This window comes from Malaclemys terrapin, chromosome 1 (genome assembly GCF_027887155.1).
Source record: "Malaclemys terrapin pileata isolate rMalTer1 chromosome 1, rMalTer1.hap1, whole genome shotgun sequence".
NCBI lineage: Eukaryota > Metazoa > Chordata > Testudines > Emydidae > Malaclemys > Malaclemys terrapin.
Window position 1 is genome coordinate 297,515,296 of NC_071505.1, and position 22,636 is coordinate 297,537,931.

Sequence of the window (22,636 nt, forward strand, 5' to 3'; positions counted from 1 at the left end):
TACCGCAATCATAATGCTGGCTGGTTCAAAAGAATTAGCCTAATAGTTTTTTGTTTCATTTCAAGAAGAAATTACAAATAAAGAGGGACATGGCTGATTTTCAAACTACTGTAATTTTATCCCTTAAATTACAAAATATTCAAAATGTTAACAAAAGGTATATTTTGTATCTTCAGTGATTCAGCTTTGGGTTGCAAACTTGACAGCTGTTATAAACTAAGCAGGGTTAGGCCTTGCTAATGCTTGACTGGGAGACCACCTGGGACAACCCAAGATGCTGAAGGAAAAGCTGTTGGTGATTCTGCATGTTTAAATCTGAGTCAGTACTGGACCAGTGCCCTAGCACAGCTTTGGAGGTGTTCACGTGCAAACCTTGCATTGCGTGCATTCATTTATTTCTGGATCAGATGCGTACAAACCACTATCAAATCAGAATTCTCATCTCATAATGATGATAGTGTTCACACTTGCTCTGCAGCACCTGTGCTGAGTGTAAAACACTACCTGTCTGATTTCAGAGCATTTTACATTCACTCTGCAAAGGTGTAAAATGACCACAAAAGGTTCCAGCTGCTAAAGAATCAGGCCCAAAGTGAAAGACAGTTGAGAACCAGTCCTACTGTCTTTTGAATGAGACTTCATAACTTGTGGCCATTAAAGATCCTAGGAAACTTTTTGTGAGTGTGGGAACTGTTAGCGCTGGAGTCTTCTGTCTTATGAATGTAGTTTGGGTAACTATCTTCTGCCTTTTTAAATTCCCAATGCAGTGACAATTGAATATGATTTTTTTCTTCACGTCGTGTCCTAAGATTTTGTTTAATGTTGTTGTGCACTGTTAATCAGCTGCTGTGGTTGACTCAGAGGTGATGGCACTTCAGTAGTGGGTGAAGGGATTCCTGCTTAGGTAAAATTTGTAAAGCACTTTGGGATCTTGATGAATGAAAGGTGCTATACATGTAAGATGAAATTATTCAGACAGGATGAACTGTGTTTTATGGAACAGATCTGTCTGCACTGCAATCCAAGGGCCAAAACTATGAGTCAATGGAGGCAATTCTAGCATTCCATCAGTGGCAAGAATCAAGCCTAGGCGATATAAAATGCCTCCAGAGAGACTGTGGAGAGTGTGGTAAGAAGCAAGTCTTGATACACTTTTGGAAAAGTGTGGCTCATGCTCCTCTGCTGGTGCTCTGGAACAGGGGAAGGGATTCCAGGGCCACACCTCTCCACCTACAGACATGCACCTTTTGAGACAGTAAGTGCTGCCAGCAGTGTTAGGTGTCCCTATTCCCTGCACTCCTGAGCATAGTCCATCAAATTATAGCTTCTTTCGAGTGGCTGCTTAAGGGCTGGAGAATTTTACAGTTGATCCTAACCTTAGCTCTGACTTGATGGAATAAACCACACCAGCAGGGAGAGAGCAGCCTCTCTAATAACTCACTACCCGGCCACTTAGTAAACAATTGCACCTCTTGTCCCACTTCCTATTTAAAATCAAACTCTGTGGAATGACTTGTGATCTTTTTCTAACATGCACTTCTTAGTGCCATGGACTGAGTTATAAACAATAAGGACCCACTTGTGCTCCAAGACACATATGCGACTGCCACTGACTTTATTAGGAGTTGTGTGTTCATGGCTGAAAGCAGAACTGTTGCCAAAAACTTTAAGCAAAGTTCAGCCTTGGGCCCACAAATGAATGGCCAAACAGATCAGATTAAGCTATGGGGTACTTCAAAGGTTGAAGTGCAAACAGAGGTTAATTTACAAACACCTAATTTTGCACTATTTCTATGTGGTACAAGGGGAGGTTATTGGTTGCATGGTCTTTAATAAAAAGAACATCCAAAATGCATGTCCACATTCTGTTATCTTGGTGCTGTTGAATGCCTGCATGTCTGAGCACAGGTGTCAAATCTAGGCAGAGGGAATACTCTGCTTTGATCATCTAAGGTAACTGTGTAAGAGCAAAAGCAGAAGGAGCACTTCACATGCGTTAATCAACAGAAAAACAGCATCTACCAGGACCAATAATAAGTTAGTTTCATTATACACCACAGGACAATTGCCTCCATGCATGCTGGTGCTTCTAAAGCGGATACTTCTGCTGTCATCACATCCATCCACTAAGTATAGATTTACACATGTACATCATTAAGGGAAACAAATCAAAAGGACCCCCTGAAATCACAACCAATGCACTGCCAAAGTAAACACGTTCATCTGTAATACTGATATCATGCCCCACCTCATTCTGAAGTTGTCACATACCAAAAATATGAAAATAGTCAATTTCCCTGTGGACTTCATCAGGGGGGCTTTAAAGCACTCTTTGTTCTACCTAGATGCTATTAAATTATATTGTACAAATAGAGAGAGAAAGTAAAGTTGCCCCATGTAAACTTTGCTTTCCCTTTTTTTCCCAGAAGGGAAGGATGATCTTGTGGTTGAGGCACTGGGCTGATAGTCAAAAAATTTAGGTTCAGTTCCTGGCTGACCTTGGCTACATCACTGAATCTCTCTGTGCCTCAGTTCCCCATAAAATCATAGAATATCAGGGTTGGAAGGGACCTCAGGATATCATCTAGTCCAACCCCCTGCTCAAAGCAGGACCAATCCCCAGATTCCTAAATGCCACCTTCAAGGATTAAACTCACAACCCTGGGTTTAGCAGGCCAATGCTCAAACCACTGAGCTATCCCTCCCCCAATCTGTAATATAGGGACAATGATACATCCTCAAAAGGTTAATGGATATGGAGGTGCTCAGATACCATGGTGATAGACCACATACTACCTATACAAATTGAGAGGAAAATGTATTACGCTGAAAAAGAATTCCTAAAGGTCTAAGAATAAGGTTTGAGAGGGGTTTGCTGTCTGCAGTTCTCAGCTGCAGATTTCAACGCTTCAAATGAAACCCCTAACAAAATGGATGTAAAAGTTAGCGGGAGAGCAGCTTGCCATCTATAGCAGCAATTTTACATTACTATGATGTATTATATTAAAAGAGCCAGATGGCACTGGCTTGCACAATTTCCTCAGTATAGTTGGCTGCTATTATATATATATATCTATCTATATACACACACACTGGTAAATTATTGCCTTTTGTTTTTCATTGGACACTCTTTACCTAACAGCTGTGGTTTAGTTTCTATGGCTTTTAATCCTCTTCTGCAGCATATCTTCGCTTAGAAAAACAATATATACAGAAGCTACAAAAGATAAGCAAAAACAGCACAGTATGACTAATGATAAGAACTCCAACAGCAAAAATGTACAGGGTTTTATCACAATAATCCTGGGGCTGGTGGAAAGGTGGAATGAAATTTGGCAGATAGACAGAAAACACCCAATAGTTCCCAAGTATGAACCAGATAAAGAGGAAGAGGCTGAGCGTAAGATGGATGTAGTATTTGTGAGCATTCTGCCGCCATGGATATTCATCGTCGTCGTCATCATCAATCACGACAGATTTGGAAAGCAGTTGCCGCATCCTGGTGGAGTCATAAAGCAGAAGAGTCACCTGTATGTTGTAGAGACAAAGAAAGTGAATAAACAGAGCCACTGGCTTTAAGGGGTCAACTCTGTGAGGTGCTGAGCCCTCACCTCTTATAGACTTCAGCAAAAGCAGAGAGCACTCAGCAACTCTGAAGAACTGCTCAGAATGGTCAGGACTGGCCCCTATAAAAGCCTTCAGCAAAATTAAAACAATAATGTGGCACATAGGTGCCAGCTTCGTCCGGACCCAGGGGTACTCAACCCCACACTCTGCCCCAGTCCCTGCCCCCATCTGCCCTCTTCCCCCAAACCCCCACCCCGTCCCACCTCTTTCCCCACCACTCCACTCCACCCCAGGCCCCGCCCCCACCCCCACCCCTTCCCTGCCCCCACCCCCACCCCTGCCCCGTCTAATTCCACCTCCTTCCCTGAGCTCCCTGCTTCTCCCTATTCCTCCCAGAGCCTCCTGCATGCCGCAAAACAGCTGATCACAGTGGATGGGAGACACTGGGTGGGAGGGGGAGGAGTTTATCAGCAGGGCCACTGGCGGACAGGAGGTGCTGGGGTGGGAGGAGGGAGCTGGCTGCCAGTGGGTGCTGAGCACCCACTAATTTTTTTCCCTGGGTGCTCCAGCCTACTACACAGACACTGCACCGCTCTAACTATACCAACGTAAGCCTTATGCCTCTCATTGAGGTGGGGTTATTATGTCGGTGTAGTAGAGCACCTACATTGGCGGGAGAAAGGCTGTAGTGTAGACACTGACATACTTAGGTCAACATGAGCTGCCTTATGTCGACCTAACTGTGTAGTGTAGACAAGCCCCAAGTATAGAACTCACTACCAATTTGGGGTTTGTGCCCTGGTTCTTAACAGTCTACCCTTGAGCCACTGCAGGACAGCTTGGCAAGGTCCATTTATGGCTATTAGCCAAGATGGTCAGAGATGCAATCCTATGCCCTGGCTGTCTCTAAACTTCTGACTGCCAGAAGCTGGGACTAGATGACAAGGGATGGATCACTCAGTATTGCCCTGTTCATTTGATCTGAAGCATCTGTCACTGGCCACTGTTGGAAGACAGGATACTGGGCTACAAGGACCATTGGTCTGATCCAGTATGGACATTCTTATGTTCTTACATATGAGTATAACCGAGGGTGGAATTGAACCAACTGGATTTAAGCTGATAAACAAGGTGCTATTGAGGGGCTATGTTAAAACATGAACTATTCTAATCAAATTATTAAAATCAAGTTGGTCACCACATTACAAAATATAGGTCCAATCCTGCTTCCATTGAAGCCAAAGGCAGAGCCCTGATTGACTTCAGTAGGAGAAGCATTGGACCCATGTATAGTGTCATTTTTAATGAGAATTGACGACAGACTAATCACTAATGGCTAGCACAATTTTATTACTCATTAAAATCTTTATTAATCTCTGGTCAACAATATTAGGAGAGTTTCAAGCAATCATATTAAAACTGTGGATGTCAGCATTGTTGATGAGGGTCCCAGTTCATTACAATGAAAAACTCCCATTCCGATTTAATTTTCCTAAAGGAAAACTTAGCTGTTATTAATCTAATCCTCTGATTATGCTATTGCTGCAGGAAAGTCCAGCTGAGCAATCAAATGACTGAGCATTTAACCGGTGGAATTCATGCACAGCAAATGATTTCTAACAAGCTTAAGTACTTTCTTTTCCCCATTCACCTATTTTGCTGAAGATACTGACCACAGCCCCTTGATGGGGACTATTCATTTCTCATTAGTGGGACCATATACTGAATCTATGCTGGGCAAGTGTAGGGTGTGTAGAGACCTCTTAACAAGAGCATTCTCTGCCTTTTCTCTCTTCATTGATCCTGGCACAAAAAAGAGGCAAGAGACATGCATAAGGGGAGTGTAGCAGCGTGCAATGCTACTGTTCTCAGGTAAGAGACTGGCAGCCTTGACTTCAGGAGACAGGCTTCCCTTGCCTGGAACATTAGTTTCTCACAGCAGGGGACTCCTACCTCAATCAGATTCTCCATGGAAAAGTGAGGGAGACTAAATGGAATAGCTAATTGGGAATATCGTACCATATATACCATAGTCTCTGTCTACATGACAACACTACCTGTGCCAGCAAGCAACTTAGGGGCGTCTGCCATGGGTTTTTGTTTGCAGTGTAGAGGGCACTACATGGTTATAGATCAGGAATGGGAAAACTTTTTGGCCCAAGGGCCACATCTGGGAATAGAAATTGTATGGCAGGCCACGAATGCTCATAAAATTGGGGTTGGGGTACGGGAGAGGGTGAGGGCTCTGGTTGGGGGTGTGGGCTCAGCAATGGGGCCAGAAATGAGGAGTTCAGGATGTGGGAGGGGGCTCTGGGCTGGGGCGGGGGAGTGGTTGCAGGTGTGGGGGGTGAGGGCTCCAGCTGGGGGTGGGGGCTCTGGGGTGGGGCTGGGGATGAGGGGCTTGGGGTGCAGGAGGGTGCTCCAGGCTGGGATCAAGGGGTTTGGAGGGCAGGAGGAGGATCAGGACTGGGGCTGGGGGTTGGGGCATGGGGAGAGGCTGAGGGGTGCAGGCTCCGGGTGGCACTTACCTGAACTGGCTCCTGGAAGCAGTGACATGTCCCTTCTCCGGCTCCTACACAGGTGGCTCTGCACGCTGCCTTGTCCGCAGCCACGGCCCCTGCAGCTCCCATTGGAGCACCGGAGGGGGCCATTGAAGTGCATAGGAGCCGAAGGGGAGCCATGCCACTGCTTCCAGGAGCTGCATGGAACTACCCCTGACCCTGCTCCCTGGCTGGAGCGCCAGAGCACCGGAGTGCAGCAAGCCCCAGACCCCACTCCCCAGCGGGAACTCGAGGGCTGACTTAAAATGGCTGGTGGGCCAGATCCAGCCCACAGGCCGTAGTTTGCCACCCCTGTTATAGATTGTGTTACAGCATTACAGTCTCCATCATTACCTGGGATGTCACCCAGCTACAGGGATAACCCTGTCAGACAAGCACACACTGGCACAATGAGATTTGTAGAGTAGCTCAGAACAGAGAAACAGCTTCACTATTTTTTTGTTCAGTTTGTGTCTCCTCAAGAGAAGGAGCAGGGTCTGAGGAGTTGGGGGGATTGTTAGAAGAGACAGAGCCTGATTCATTATTGCCCTGCACCTGGTGTAGTCATTTCCACCAGTGCAAAGGGAGTGCATGGAGCATGTGAAATGCAACCGTTCTGATTTGGTGTATTTTATGCCCACTTTGCATTGGTGGGAATAACTACATACTGATCAGGGCAAGGTGAATAAGGCTCATTGACAGCGGAATTCCTCTCCTGTCAGCCTCCAAAGCAGGGGCAGATACATTTCAGAACAGATGCTAACTCTGATTGTTACGTCCTGTTGACTAAATAAAGCTACCTGTTTTAATCTAGCGGTTTTAAGCGTTTCAGTTAATTCCTGGAGAGGCTTCAGGGCAAGAATCTTCACTCTGTGTCTAGGGAGATCAGACCACTAGTACAGGATTTCCAACCTTACAAAGTTTTAGCATCATTTACATGCAGCATGTGATGTTACATTAATCACTTACATCTGTGCCAGCCACTGAGATTGCTGCCTGGTTCTCCTGTCCTCATTGATAAAAGAAATAAAATTCAGCCAACCAGAAGCCATTGTCCTTTTATGGCTCAGATGCTCTCTGATTGGCTGAGATACACAATTACTATGTTCTCCTGAATGCACCAGCAGGTCCGTCATGGTACTGTATAGTGAGAAGTTGTTACTTTCCTGTACTAACATTCATTTATTCATTCTAGATCTATCATTTGATAAAATGGAAATCAAATCATTGTAGCAGAACATTTCCACAGGATCAATGCCTCTTGCTTTGGAGATAAATGTGCCTATTTTGTGGTGCAGCAAGGAATTATTATCCTGTGATATCATTCAGTTGCCTAGCTCTCAATCAACCATAAGAATTTAATGTAAATTCTTAAGTATCCTGTCTGAACACAGCTCACTTGAAACATACTTTATAATGTCAAAGTCTTGGCACATAAAACATTTTTCACATACAATGCACAGTACCTTTACACTGCCGACAACACCACCCACCAACAGATATAAGGGAATTAGTGGTTGAAGTGGGCAGTCTTCCAAAAACTTCATTCCTGAGTACCAAAAATATAATATCGTTAATTACCGTAAGTGGCCAAAATACCAGTATATGCTTTACAGAAAAAAATAAAGATGCAATAAGTGCAGTGTAGTACTTACAAATAAGCTTCGGATCCAATTAACATTAAGGTCAGTGGGATTGAATTAAAGGGGCCTTGCATCAGACACAACACAAATGAGGATAATGAACAAACAAAAAGGCAGGGAAGGGACGAAATAGAACGAAAGTCACAATATCAAGATTATGGGGTTACTCATTTGAGCCAGGTGCATGTTTTATGGCTCTGTTCATCTTTTGTTACGTGTATTATTAAATATAGAGCTGGTCAGAAAAATTCCAACAATTTCAACAAACTTCGGATGGACCCTAAGCTGTTTCCTGCCAGGTCGTCTGTCCAGCTCCTCAGCAGCCTGTGAACCAAGAGCCTCGGACCTGGGGAGCAATCCCAGGGCTTCCTGGCTCCACTGCAGTGTGGACAAAGCGCGGGAAATGCTGCCAGGAATGATCCTGCATGGTCAGGGAGATGGACTCTGATCTAAAGGGTCACTCCATCTCTAGCTTTGCTTTTTGGAATTTTTAATGACAAAATTTCATTCCTACTTGTTAAAATTTGAAAGTAGATAAATAACCAAGGGGTTGAAAAGATCTCAAATGTTTATAGTTAGGAATTATTGGCTGTTCTTCATGAATATTGATCGGCACTATTATTTGCATAGTTACAGATCTGTTAATATTAGATAAATATCTAGAAATTCTCTCTTTGACGAGAGCCAAAATGATTGGATGCACATCAATAATCGGATCTATCGAAATCAAGTCATTGTGAGAGATCATTGTAACAGAATGTTATCAGAGAACTCGAGTCCCTTGCTTAGATAATAAATGTCTGCATTTCGCCTTGACATTTAATTCTCCTTAAAATGCCTTCGCAGATATGTAGCTGTCGGAAACCATTATCCTGTGACAACGCTGTATTACACTGACAGTCTCTCTTAATTTCAGCAAGTCATGAAAAAAGGACTCTGCGTCTGATGTGGGAAGTTACCCACAGATCTGGGCTAATCCCCTAGAATAAATGCCACATTTTCACCTCGAAGTTTCATACATTAAAATCTATTACTAGAAGGGGGTATTAACAACAAAAGGTTAGATTCTAGCCCAGGGCCTGTGCAAGGAAGTTTCACGCCCTAGGTGAAACTTCCATCTTGCGCCCCCCCCCAGCCCTACGGCAGCTCCCCACCCTCCCTCCACCCTGAGGTACCCCCCCCCCATGGCAGCTCCCCCCCTGGGGAGCTATGCGGCAGCTCCCCACCCCAGCTCACCTCTGCTCCACCTCCTCCCCGAGCATGCCGCCCCCGCTCTAATTCTCCTCCCCTCCCAGGCTTGCGGCGCCAAACAGCTGATTGGCGCCGCAAGCCTGGGAGGCGGGAGAAGTGGAGCAGCGACGGCATGCTCGGAGAGGGGGCGTAGCAGAGGTGAGCTGGGGTGGGGAGCCCTGCAGCAGCTCCCCCGCCCCCCCGAGGCACCCCCGTGGCAGCTCCCCACCGTCCCGGCCCAGGGAGCCATGCGGCAGCTCCCCACCCCAGCTCACCTCTGCTCCACCTCCTCCCCGAGCACGCCGTCCCCGCTCTAATTCTCCTCCCCTCCCAGGCTTGCGGCACCAAACAGCTGATTGGCGCTGCAAGTCTGGGAGGCGGGAGAAGTGGAGCAGTGATGGCATGCTCGGGGAGGGGGCATAGGAACGCTGTAAAAAACAAATTGGGGGCACCGCTTTTTGGCACCCCCAAATCTTGGCGCCCTCGGCAACCGCCTAGTTTACCTAAATGGTAGCACTGGCCCTGTTCATTTTTGAAGGCTGGCTGCCAATGTGTAAATTATGCCATGGTGTAATGACACCTCCCTGCACTAGCCTGGTCCCTGCAGCCCTGTCGCATTCACCCCATCACCACTCTCCCTTGGGATAGGCAACAGTTTTAGGTGATGGCCAGGTCTATATAAGAGCTCAGTCAGGATAAGTTTTCGAGATATGCTGAATCAATGCATCTCCTGACTGTCTGGGACACATAGTCTCTGCAGTAGCACCCAGTGGACATAGAGCTGAGGCCAGGGGCAGCATAGACCCTTAGCTGAATCATAGGTAACAGTAGGGGAAAAACTAGCCTGGGGAAATAGTTTTTACTTTGTGTAATGATCCATCCACTCCCAGTCTTTATTCAAGCCTAATTTAATGGTGTTCAGTTTGCAAATTAATTCCTGTTCTGCAGTTTCTCGTTAGAGTCTGTTTTTGAAGTTTTTTTGTTGAAGAATTGCAACTTTTAGGTCTGTAATTGAGTGTCCAGGGAGGTTGAAGTGTTCTCCAACTGGTTTTTGAATGTTATAATTCTTTACATCTGATTTGTGTCCATTTATTCTTTTGCATAGAGACTGTCTGGTTTGGCTAATGTACATGGCAGAGGGGCATTGCTGGCACATGATGGCATATATCACATTGGTAGATGTGCAGGTGAACAAGCCTCTGATGGTGTGGCCAGGGCCGGCTCCAGACACCAGTGTAGCAAGCAGGTGCTTGGGGCGGCCAATTCAAAGGGGCAGCACTCCCTCCGGTATCAGGGCGGCATGTCCGGGTCTTCGGCGGAAATTCGGTGGGGGGGTCCCTGATTCCCTCTCTTCCTCTTTGAGCTGCCGCTGAATTGCTGTCAAAGAGAAAGAGAGGGAGGACCTGCCGCCGATCTGCCACAGAAGAAGCGGCACAGTTGAGCTTCCGCCGAAGTGCCGCCGCTCGTCTTTTTTTTTTTTTTTTCTACTTGGGGCGGCAGAAAAGCTGGAGCCGGCCCTGGGTGTAGCTGATGTGATTAGGTTCTATGATGGTGTCCCCTGAATAGACAGAGTTGGCATCGGGCTTTGTTGCAAGGATAGGTTCCTGGATTAGTGTTTTTGTTGTGGGGTGTGTGGTTGCTAGTGAGTATTTGCTTTAGGTTGGGAGGCTGTCTGTAAGCGAGGACTGGCCTGTCTCCCAAGATCTGTGAGAGTGAGGGATCGTCCTTCAGAGAAACTGCAGAACTGGAATTAATTTGCAAACTGGACACTATTAAATTTGGCTTGAATAAAGACTGGGAGTGGATGGGTCATTATACAAAGTAAAAACTATTTCCCCAGGCTAAGTTTTCCCCTACTGTTACTCACACCTTCTTGCCAACTGTTTGAAATGGGCCATCCTGATTATCACTACAAACGTTTTTTTTCTCCTGCTGATAGTAGCCCACCTTAATTGATTAGTCTCGTTAAAGTTGGTATGGCAACACCCATTTTTTCATGTTCTCTGTGTAAATATATCTTCCTACTGTATTTTCCACTGCATGCATCCGATGAAGTGGGTTTTAGCCCATGAAAGCTTATGCTTTAAATAAATAAATTTGTTAGTCTCTAAGGTGCCACAAGTACTCCTCATTCTTTTTGCTGATACAGACTAACACAGCTACCACTCTGAAACCTGTCATACTTCTCAGTGTTCATAAAAGTACTTTAACTGTGAAATTATTCCTATAGTGCAACCAAACCACTGTAGGAAAGAGCAACATTCACCTTTTTGTTTGTTTAGTTTGTAGCTCAGACCTGAGTCCAGCCATACCCAGCCTTCTTTATACTTAGAGGCATGTGAATTGTGTTTGAAATGAATATTTTTTCAACTACAGCCTGAAGAGTGTTCAGTGGATCAGAAAGAGCAGTTCACTTTTCTGGCTGTTTGGAGGTGAATTCGTATACTGGACATATACTGTACAGTGCACTCTATTTTGTTCACAAGCAATTCAATGACTTGCACATAGGGTGACCAAAGAGCAAGTGTGAAAAATTGGGACAGGGCGTGTGGGGTAATAGGAGCCTATATAAGAAAAAGACCCCAAAATCGTGACTGTCCCTATAAAATCAGGACATCTGGTCACCCTACTTGAACCATGTCTTTTATTCAGGATGCAAGTTCTGGGTGAAATTGCCTTTGTACCTGTTTCTTGCTATTTATTATCAGTATTAGTATTATTTTAGCACTTATATGGTTGTTTTCATCTTCAACTCAGGTTCCAATAACTGGGCCAAATCCTGCTTGAGTCATATGAATAATCCCATTGGAGTCAACAGGATTGCCAAATGGGTAAGGTGAGCAGTATTTTGCTACTAATTAAGTTTCCTGACACTGCTGTGAGGTAGATAAGAAAATTAAAAGAGCCACATTTCATAGATGGAGAAATTTAGGAAAAGAGGTTAGGTGGGTTGTCCAAAACTACAGAAGGAGTCATCAGAACTGGGATTAGAAGGCCGGAATTTCTGGCTCCCCATATAAATGGCTGCTGTGGTAGCCTGGATATCGCCCCAGAAGCTTACAGGGTGAAAAATAATAGTGGAAGGGATGGAGTTTATCATTACGAGTCTGACTCCTATTCAGCATGCTTTTCCCACATAACTGCCAACCTGCTTTGATAATGACCTGCACACCCCACGCCAGTTCAAGGAATCACCGAAGCAGATATCAACAACCATAGCAAGCTCTGTGGTGGTTTTATGACGTGGACAAACAGATGTAGTGACAAGTATGTACTGTACGACGTCGACAACAATATGTGGTGACATCACCAAAGTCAGGTAAACTTGTGTCATAAATCAGATTCAAACTAATCTTTTCACAGGTGGCATTGCTATATAACTATATAATACCACCAAGCTCCTCTCTTTAAACGTCTTAGATAGACAGCTTACCTGTAAAAGCCATGGACAGTGGTAAAGCAAGGAAAGCAAGAAGCCCAAAAATAAAGCATGCTGTAAAGAAACAAGAATGGTGGGTTATTCAGCTGGCAGTATTTCAAAAAATACCACGTCCTATTAAATATGTCCCCTTGCACCACGCGTGTGGACAAGGAGTGTCCATAATCCAATGCAATGAGAGCTTCATTTGGATTGCGTGGGATCAGTGATGACTGGGTTGTGGTGTATTTCACCTGCTGACACTGAATTTTACAGTGATACTTGAGCAGTCTCACCACCTTGGAGCAGCCAGTAATAGCTTATTCATCATGGGCCTGAAGTCCTTCTATTGAACTCCGTGGGCTGTGGAGCAGGCACCATACCAGCACTGGTGGGGGCTTCATCATCTTCTGCAAAATTCAAGCGTTCATTTTCAAATTATTATGTTTCCAGCCCTTGTAATGGTAACAAAAGTTTTCCAAATGCATCCCAATGCAGCAGTGTCTGCCTACCTGTGCAAGATGACAGAAACAATTGCAGCAAGATAAGTGTGAACTCTCCCTATTCTTATCAATAATGGTCAACTTTGGAGCCTAATGATGGGCATTCAGCATTGTTAAAGTGAAATTCTGCTCTGCAAAGTAACTGTAAAAAGGTTATTATGGAGTTCCAGGGGTCACATGTTGCTCAGGTTGCAAACAGATCCCAGTGGTGAGTAAGAGCACTACAAGGAGGTCGAGGTGGCTCAGAGGATAGAAAAAAGCCACTCTAGAGAAAGGCAGTATGAGGTTCCTTTGGAGGTCCGAGTTTGCCAAATTTGAACCTTGAACTGTAGGGCATAGTCCCCAAGGTAGCTTTGCACAGCTCAGCCCTGCTAGTTCAAACCCGCTCCTCGTGTCTCAGTGCACAGGAACGGATGGAGCCCCAGCAACGTTAGCAACTGCATCGGCACACGTAGCTATTATATAGCATGTCCTGTTCATAGACCTCAGAGTGCTTTCCAACTGAAGGTAAGTATTATTATCGCTATCTCACAGAAGGAGAAATGGAGACACAAGGGAGTAATAACAATCAAGGGCAGTAACAGATCTGGGAACAGAACCCAGGTCTCCTGACTCCTAGCCCTGGGCTCTAACCACTGGACAATGCTACCTCCCATACACTACATTAACTTTATTAGGTGCATACTGAGATCTGAGCTCTTACGCTTCACTCCTTCAGCCCCAAACATAGTGTATGTAACATATCCACTAGCTGAAAAGGGCTGAAGGTATTTCGAGATGAAGAAAGCACTTCTGTTTCTTCATCCCCCCTCCATTTTTTTTTCTGCACCATCCTCTCTCTTTTTCTCAAACACCTCCCAGTGCAGCAATTCTCCCTGTGTGTCAGGTGTTTGCAAAGAGGCCGACACTTGGCTAAGCTCTTTCAAATGGCCTTTATAGACAACCTCTCATTAAAACAATGGATGCCAAGTTCTATACTATGACCCTCTCACTGTTCCATTACCCAGATTATTATTCTAATACACTGGAATGATTTTGAACTCTAAACCTTACCTGTGAACACTACCAGTTGCCTAGGTAACCCCATTTACTTAATATTCCAGAGAGGACAGTTCAGGTGTTCAGTAGTTGAGTTAACTGTCTGGAGTTATAAGTAAGTAGCATGACTAGTGTAGCAGAAGGTAGGTCATCTCTTCCACTGCCATTTTCCCTCTCCAGCCCTCTCCTACACTCACCACGTGGGTACAGAATAAAGAGAATCGTAGGAAGAAGAATCATGATTCTTTAATGTGCAATGGATATTTTCTATGATCAGTTCCAAAGAAAAAACACTGGAATAGGCTCCAGTATACTCTATAAATGGCTTGGCGGGGCACATGTACATGTAGAACTGCACATCTGGCACACAGGTGTTTGGTTTTGTATTTGCCTGCTTTCTATCAGCTAGCTTGATTTTGGAGGAGGAAAAAGGCAGCAGGGACCACTCAGAGCTAGAGAAAAAGAAAGATAATGGTTAATGAATTCTCTTCCCTAAGCAGTCACTGGGAATGTATTTCCTCATTATCGCCCCATTCAGCCTCATGCTCTGAGATTTCGCTTTGAAGCAGCAGATGCACAGTCTGGGAATGTTTCCAGATTCATGTTTAACAAAGTGAGATACTCAACAATTGACTATACAATTGGCAGGGTTCTGTAGCCAGTCACAAAGCGTCACTAGCAGTACTAAAGATTGTTTTCCCTGATACTTGTGGAGTTTTCCTCTAATGGCACAGATAGATACTGGCTGTTTTGTCTAGGTTGTGCTGCCCCTGACTGGACTTCGGACAAATCAATGGAAAGTTAGGAACCTAAATACCTTTGTGGAGCTGGGCTAAGCTGCCCAGGAAAACCTTTTTTTAACTGCAGTATGCAAAGGTCGTGCAGACAGTGCCATGCTCCTAGAGCTGGGAATAGCTCTGTATTTACGACAGTTCATGGAAGTGAAATGGCAACATTTCTGTGTTGGTGGCCATATCTCCTCACAGCTGGGCGAGAGAAACCCACCCTCTAGGATCCAACCCCTCATAGCAAGTGGCAAGAAAAGGAGCCTTGTGTTCTGGGAGCACACTCACAAGACAAGGGGAGATGGCTTCCTGATTTTCCAAGGTTGGTCCAGAAGAAACTGTGTTCTGGGAACCCATACCTGGAACCTGGACAACTGGGTGGGGAGGCAGGTAGTCAAGAAAGCCCCCTGTTCTGGGAATGTCTCATTGGATTGCAGGGAGGAGGAGAAGTTTGTTCCCATGTGTCTGGCCCAAAAGAGAGCCCGTTAATGGAGAGGGCCTGCTGTGTTGGGAAGTGGATGACTGGGAAGAGCTCATGCTCTGGGAGCCTGGAAGTGCAACCATAAGGAAGCAGCTGGGTTAGGTTCTGCCCATTCTCTGAACTTTGCGGTCAACAGCAGAATTTGAATTGTGGGCGTGGACACTGAATTTTCAGGCACCACAGTGACTCTGTCCATGGGCAGAGCATAATGGAGGCTGGGGGAGGCTAAGCCTCCCCAAACCTCTGCTAACACTCCCCGCCACAGCCCCAGGCCCAGGCTGTGGCAGGGCTCAGAGCTCCTCCAGGGAGCTGGGGCTCGGGGCAGCCCAGCCTGGCGTGCGGGGTGGCTCAGGCCGGCCAGCTGGGGTTCTGGGCGGCTCAGGCGGGTTGGCCTGGAGCTCCTCCAGCCACAGTGCGGGGCTCAGCGCTCCTCTGGCCCCAGCAGGTGAAAGCGGAGATGGGGCCTTGGGTAGAAGGGGAGGGGTAGGGGCAGGACCTGGGCAGAAGGGGCAGGGTAGGGAGCTAGCCTCCCTGAATTTGGGGTGTATGTGCCACCCATGACTCTGACCCTTTGTCTAGCAGAGTTACTAGTTTCTGATCTGTCTCCTGCTTGACTCTCTCCTTCTCTTCTTCCCTCTGATGGTTTGAGATCTAAGCTGTTACTTTGTCCCTAGCAACGCCATTGTGCCACCGCTCTCCATCCTGCCCGTCCTCGCCTCTCCTCCAGCACGCTTTTGCTGTCTCTAATTACATGCTGAGGTTTAGGCCGCACAGCCGACCCCTCTCTCTCATCCTGTGAAGGAAATGGGTTACCACAGAGTACTTAAATGATGCCAATTCATTTGTGGGCTCCTCAGCCTTTATTGTGTTACTATGATTGTTCAAAGAATGTTTGAGGTTTCACATTATCTCAAGCCATTAGGTTTACTTCTTTTAAAAAAAATCCAAAATACAGTGCTAAAATGACAAGCTAAATAATAGTTTGCTTTGTGGTATGTGTCAGAATTTTCAAAAGTGGCTGAGGAGCACAGCCCATCCACCCACCTTTCTTAGATACCATGATGACGTGCATGTGGTATAAGAACCCAGATGGACCAGGTTACAAGCTCTCCCATGTTTACCTGTCATGTTGCTGGCCATACTTTTACCATCACTCCTAAATGCTGTTTGTTCTATAGCCTGCTGTGTGTTTTCGTAGGAGTCTGCAGCGATTTGCTAAGAGATCCAAGGGGTCCCCTTGGCAGGACACCACCAACTTCCAGATGAATTCCATACTTACCTAAGTGTTTTGCTATAGCACTGTGAACTCATCAAATGTAACTGTGGAAAGTGGCAATGTAACGGGGCTTGGGTGCACAATGTGTAGATACATTTATTAATATTTTATTGCTTCACAGTAATAAAAGCAATTCTCCAGAGCAGGGTTAGGGATTTAGAAAGAAGATCTGATATAGTTGGGTGGAGGTTGGTGTAACTGTGAGTGTATGGTGTATGTGAGGCCTGGTCTACACTACAAAGTCAGGTTAACATAAGCCGCCTTGCGTTGATCTAGCTGTGCATGTGTCTACACTTAAATTTGTCTTCCATCGTTGTAAACGCTCCAGTACACTGATATTGTAATACCACCCCCCCAACTGGCGTTAAGCCATGGTCAACGTACAGAGGTTGATGCAGCACAAAGGTAGACATTGAGTTTCTTATGTTCACCCTAATGGTCCTCCAGCAGCTGTCCCACAATTCCCCACACTAACCACTCGGGTCACAATTGTGAACTTCACTGCCCAGACAGTGGAAGCCACGCCCCCTTAACAGCCATACAAATTTTTGAAATGCCTTTTCCTGATTGTCCATCTTGGTGACCACACCCAGCAGCTCTTCACTGTTGTGTGCAACTGCCCAGTTGACCATGCCAGTTATGCAAGTCAGACGCACTCTGGCTTGGAGCAGACAGGAGATATTGGCTCTCCAGCGCCTGTGAAGAAAAGAGGCTGTGCAGGCACAACTATGGACCAGCCATAGAGATGTGAACATCTATGAGAAGACTGCACTGAGCAGGCAGGGCAAGGGGTACGACAGGAATCAGCAGCAGTGCCACGTGAAAGCAAAGGAACTGTGGCAGGCATAGCGGAAGGCCAGGGAAGCCAACAGTCAATCTGGTGTCGAGCTCCAGAGGTGATGCTTTTACAAAGAGCTGCATGCCAGACTTGACAGAGACACTCCCCCCCCACCACCACTCTGGATACCTTTGAGGAGCCCAAGTCACAGGCCCCTGCCATGAACAGCGAGGATGAGGATGGGGGACATGGAGCCAGGGGTTCCAGCTATGCCACAAGCCAGGACTATTTGAGACTCCACTGCAGTCCGGACAGTCCCAGCAGCTGAGCACAGGTGAGCCTGAGGCAGGGGAAGGAACCTCGGGTATGTGTGTAAATTTATTTCCCATTACGGTGATGACTCCCGCAACTTAGCAGGCAGGGCTGGCTCCAGGCACCAGCTAAAGAAGCAGGTGCTTGGGGCGGCCAATACCAAGGGGCAGCACTCCGGCCACTGTTGGGGTGGCATGTCCGGGTCTTCGGCAGCAATTCGGCGGCGGGTCCCTCAGTCCCTCTTGGAGTGAAGGACCTGCCGCCAAATTGCTGCGATCGTGCTGCCGTGGCTATTTTTTTCCCCCGCTTGGGGTGGCAGAAAACCTGGAGCTGGCCCTGTTAGCAGGACACAGCCCTCGACTTTTCATTAAGTTACTCCTACTAGACCAGGTAGCAGTACAACAAAGGGAGGTAGCGTTGTTATCTGCTTCATTTCCCCTGTAAAGTTACCAGGGAGCCATGTAGAGCAGTTTGTTTAGGTACACAGGGATGTCCCTTGAATCCTCCTGAGAGATCTCAATGAAATGTTCATGGAAGAACTCTGCAATCCTCTCCCGAAGATTTCTAGGGATGGCTGCCTTATTTCTTCTTCTGAGGTAGGACTCTGTCCCATGCCAGTCAGCGATAACTTTAGCTGGCTCCATTTCAGTACCCAGGCTAGCAGCATACAGCCTGAGTGGCTTTGGGATGCCAGCAGCAGCTGTGCTCTATGTGCCTTTGTAGGTGATAACTCACTCCTGAGGGTAACGATCACCACTGCCTGTGGAAAATGGGGCCAGTATTCAGTGCCAAGCACTCCGAGGCAGAAGCGTCAATAAACATGTCTAGTATAAAGCTTTAGGGGAGCAAGCGAAGGGAGTTCTGAATCTTAACTTTCGCTTTCCACAGTGGTACCTCGATGTGTTTTATCTGTAGCTGCTGCTGCCCTTCTGGCCTTCAGGGGTTCCCCCTCCATCCCCACAGAACACCTGAGCCAGATAAGGAGGAGAAAGAAGAGAACTCCAGATGACATTTTCCACAAGAGCCTGCAAGTTCGTGCTGCATCAGACTGTGAGCAGAGGGCCTGAAAGATGAACACTGCAGACTGCATGAAGAAGGAAAGAGCAAAGAAGAAAAAGGCCCAGGAAGAAAAGGGAGAGGGAGATGTACTAGGACATAATGGGGCTTCTCTAGCAGCAAACACAGATGCTCAGACTCTTATGGACCTACAGGTTCAGCAAACATGGGCTCACCTCCCTTTGCAATCCATGGAGAACTCCAGTATAGCACCTCCATCCCCCCACCACACACCTCAGCATTGCACATGGCATCAGGGTCTGCATCCCTACCCCTACCACTCCACACTAGGGGACAGTAAGGACAACCACCACTTCACATACACTGACCTGTGAGAGCCACAGTTAATGTATGTGTAGCTAAAATAGACTTGACTGTCCCTTCCTCTTCTTTAATCTCTGTTCCATGAATGTATTTGCATGATGTATTTGCTTTTAACTGGGAACTGAGAGGTTAGGACCTGGGGGCAAAGGGAGAGGACCCCAGGAGTTAGGTGGGCATAGAGGGCAGCTGGGACCAGGGGACACAGGGAAGGCCCTCCCAGGAGCTTGGGGGCTGGGAGCTTGGGGCAGAGAGAGGACCTCCTGGAAGCTGGGAGGCATGGAACAGGGCTGGGACCTGGGGCCCAGGTAGGGGGCCCCGGGCAGCTGCTGGGCTGGAACCTGAGGGCACATGTAGGAGCCCCCTGGGAGCTGGGGGGGCATGGAGAGGGACTGGGACCTGGGGGGCCCAGGGAAGGCCCCTCGAGGAAGCTGGCGGGCTGGGACCTGAGGGCATAGGGAGGGGCCCCCTGGGAGCTGGGGTGCAGGGTCAGGACTCCCCCAGACTTACTGGTCTCTTTGCCCTGCAGTTTTAGATATCTTCCCACCCGCCACCTCGCACCCCTTCCCCTCACACCTGGAAGAGGCCAGCAACTTCCAGCTCCCATTGGCCAGCTGAGATGCCATGCTCACCTTCCATTGGGTGGCATTGCTTTCATTCAAGCTGCCCATGGAAGGAGGAATGGCGGGGCTGGGACAGTCCCAGAGGGTGGCGGGGAAGAGCCTTCCAGTTTGCAGAGTGCATAGGTGGAACTAGGAGCCAGGCTGGGAAACCAGGTGGGGAAGAACTCAAAAGTTCTGCAGCCACTGCTTGTTATCCCAAACCTGCATTATGAAGTGATTCCACCAGTTGGTGGTAGTTTCTCAGGCCCCAGAAGCAGCGCTCCAGCATTTGCAGCTGCTCTGTGAACACCAACAACAACCTTGCATTGGTTCGGGCTATGTCCCACAGCAAGCTGCCCTCCAGGAAATCATTGTGTTCCTTGAGACTCTTCTTGCAGCTCTGCAAATACTGGAAGATCATGCACGCTGTGCTTGGGACGCTCATGACAACAGTCCAGAGCACTGCAGGCTCTATGCTTCTGTCAGAGATTGCGGACCGCGACAAATCCTGCGTGGGTTTGTGGGATTTTCAAAATAGGCATGAAAATGATGGGATAGAGATGGCATTATGGGGAGGAGAAGGTTGCATGATGGGAATTTCAGCCTGCAGTCCCAGTTACCCCAACACTACTCATTTTTGCCCCATCATGCGTTGCCAAAACTTCCCAAAACACAGTGTGCTGGATGGTGGCACATTGGGATACCTACCCATGGTGCACCACACAGTGCATCTAAACAGCACTCCTTGTGAGTACTCAAAGCGCTGGTGGAAGAACTCAAGCGATATACTAACTGCAGCAGCTGTATGCCAAATTCATTTGCATCAGCAAAAGTTTGTAGTGTAGACATGTCCTAAGTAAGAGACATAAGAGAATGGCTCAGGGGATTTAATCTCTAATTAAGTCTCCCAGTCTGTAATTTGCTTGACAGACAGGGAGACTTGGACACAGAGGGTAAGGGTTAAGTGACACTTGCTCAGGATCAGAAAGCAAGTCAGTGGCTTAGCTGGGAATAAAATGCAGGTCTCCTGATTCCCAGCGTACTAACCAAGCTGTTCATTTACAAAATATAATTAATGAGTTACCCTCTGAGTGAAGAGATAGGTATTTATTATGCTCATTTCCTGGATGGGGAAAACAGGTGCACAGAGAGGTGAAGGGACTTGATCAAAGTTCGCACAGGAACTCTGGTAGAGCCAGGAACAGAATAAAGATTTCCTAACTCCCTAGGCCTGTGTTTTAAATATAAAACCCTCCTTCCTCTTGAGCTCCTATCCTCCGCTGGCCGTGACCCAATTCATTGCCCACTGGTGACTGTTCGAGTGGTGTATGTTTAATGAGTAAGTGGTCTCAGTGCAGATGCTAAGTGGACATAGATCCACACCACAAAAAACATCAGCACAACCGTCAATATGTTGGGCACCTGAGAATACAGCATGCAGTTCTGGGCCCTTTAATAATAGAAAAAGGTCAATGAATGAGATGGAATTCAAAGGAGGACAGCAAGGAAACTTGAAGGGACTAACTTATGAGGAACAGAATTCGATCTGGTTAGCTTGGCCAGACACAATAGTCTCTGAAGGGCGCAAGCACCCAAGAGGAAGATGGACTATTTGGGGTGTTCCTAGAGGTTTAAATGCAGTACGAGAAATGGGCTTAAGGTGACCATATGTCAGGACTGAGATCCCTACTTTGAACTTTAGGGTACAAATGTAGGGGCCTGCATAAAAACTTCTAAGCTTAATTACCAGCTTAGCTCTGGTTCGGCTGCCACCATTTTCAATGGATTCCCTCCCTGGGAAACCTTGAAAAACCCTCACCAAATCCCTGGTGAAAACAAATCCAAAACCCCTTGGATCTTAAAACAAGGAGAAATTAACCATTCCCCTCCTTCCTCCCACCAACTCCTGGTGAATCAAGATCCAAAACCCCTTTGGATCTAAAACAAGGAAAAATCAATCAGGTTCTTAAAAAGAAGGTTTTTAATTAAAGAAAAAGGTAAAAATCATCTCTGTAAAATCAGTATGGAAATTAACCTTACAGGGTAATCAAACTTAAAGAGCTCAGAGGACTCCCCTCTAGTCTCAGGTTCAAAGTGCAGAAAACAAAGATAAACACTCTAGTAAAAGGTACATTTACAAGTTGAGAAAAACAAAGGAAAACTAACACGCCTTGCCTGGCTATTTACTTACAAGTTTGAAATAGGAGAGGCTTGTTTAGAAAGATGTGGAGAACCTGGATTGATGTCTGGTCCCTCTCATTCCCGGAGAACGAACACACTCCCAAACAAAGAACACAAACAAAAACCTTCCCCCCCCAAGATTTGAAAGTATCTTGTCCCCTTATTGGTCCTTTAGGTCAGATGCCAGCCAGGTTACCTGAGCTTCTTAACCCTTTACAGGGAAAAGGATTTTGGAGTCTCTGGCCAGGAGGGATTTATAGTACTGTACACAGGACAGCTATTACCCTTCCCTTTATAGTTATGACACGCCCCCCAAATCACAGATAGTGTTGGATGTTCGGTTCCACACTGGCTGTGATTTTTCCCTGGAGTTCTAGGAGAAAACAGAGTTAATAAGACACATGTACCTTTAGACATACTACTGATTATATAAAAACTAACAATATGTTTTATTCCAAAAACAATTGTTAACCAGTTAACTCTGGGAAACTTTCCCGGGAGAGTGCATCAGCCACTTTGTTAGAAGCTCCCGAAATGTGTTGTATTTCAAAATCAAAATCTTGGAGAGCTAAACTCCACCGAAGAAGTTTTTTGTTATTTCCCTTGGCGGTATGAAGCCACTGTAGCGCAGCATGGTCTGTTTGTAGTTGGAAACGCCGTCCCCAAACATATGGGCGTAGCTTTTCCAGCGCATACACAATGGCATAGCATTCCTTTTCGCTGATTGACCAATGGCTTTCCCTCTCAGACAGTTTCTTACTGAGAAATACGACAGGATGGAATTCTTGATCCGGTCCTTCCTGCATTAAAACTGCTCCCACGCCTCGCTCGGACACATCTGTGGTTACTTGGAACGGTTTGTCAAAGTCTGGGGCCCTTAGCACAGGGTCAGACATGAGTGTTGC

The 22,636-nt window shown here is 46.6% G+C and overlaps 1 protein-coding gene across 1 annotated transcript in view; it reads right to left on the bottom strand.

The window, feature by feature from the left end:
* The window catches only part of TMEM272 (transmembrane protein 272), a 35,275-nt gene continuing 12,639 nt past the window's right edge, over positions 1–22,636 (bottom strand). Inside the window, exons 3-5 of the mRNA XM_054015200.1 lie at positions 12,414–12,473; positions 7,574–7,656; positions 1–3,528 (exon numbers count right to left, since the gene is read on the bottom strand). Of these exons, the coding sequence (XP_053871175.1) occupies positions 3,166–3,528; positions 7,574–7,656; positions 12,414–12,473 (506 nt within the window). The 3' untranslated portion in view covers positions 1–3,165. The remainder of the gene's footprint in view (positions 3,529–7,573; positions 7,657–12,413; positions 12,474–22,636) is intronic.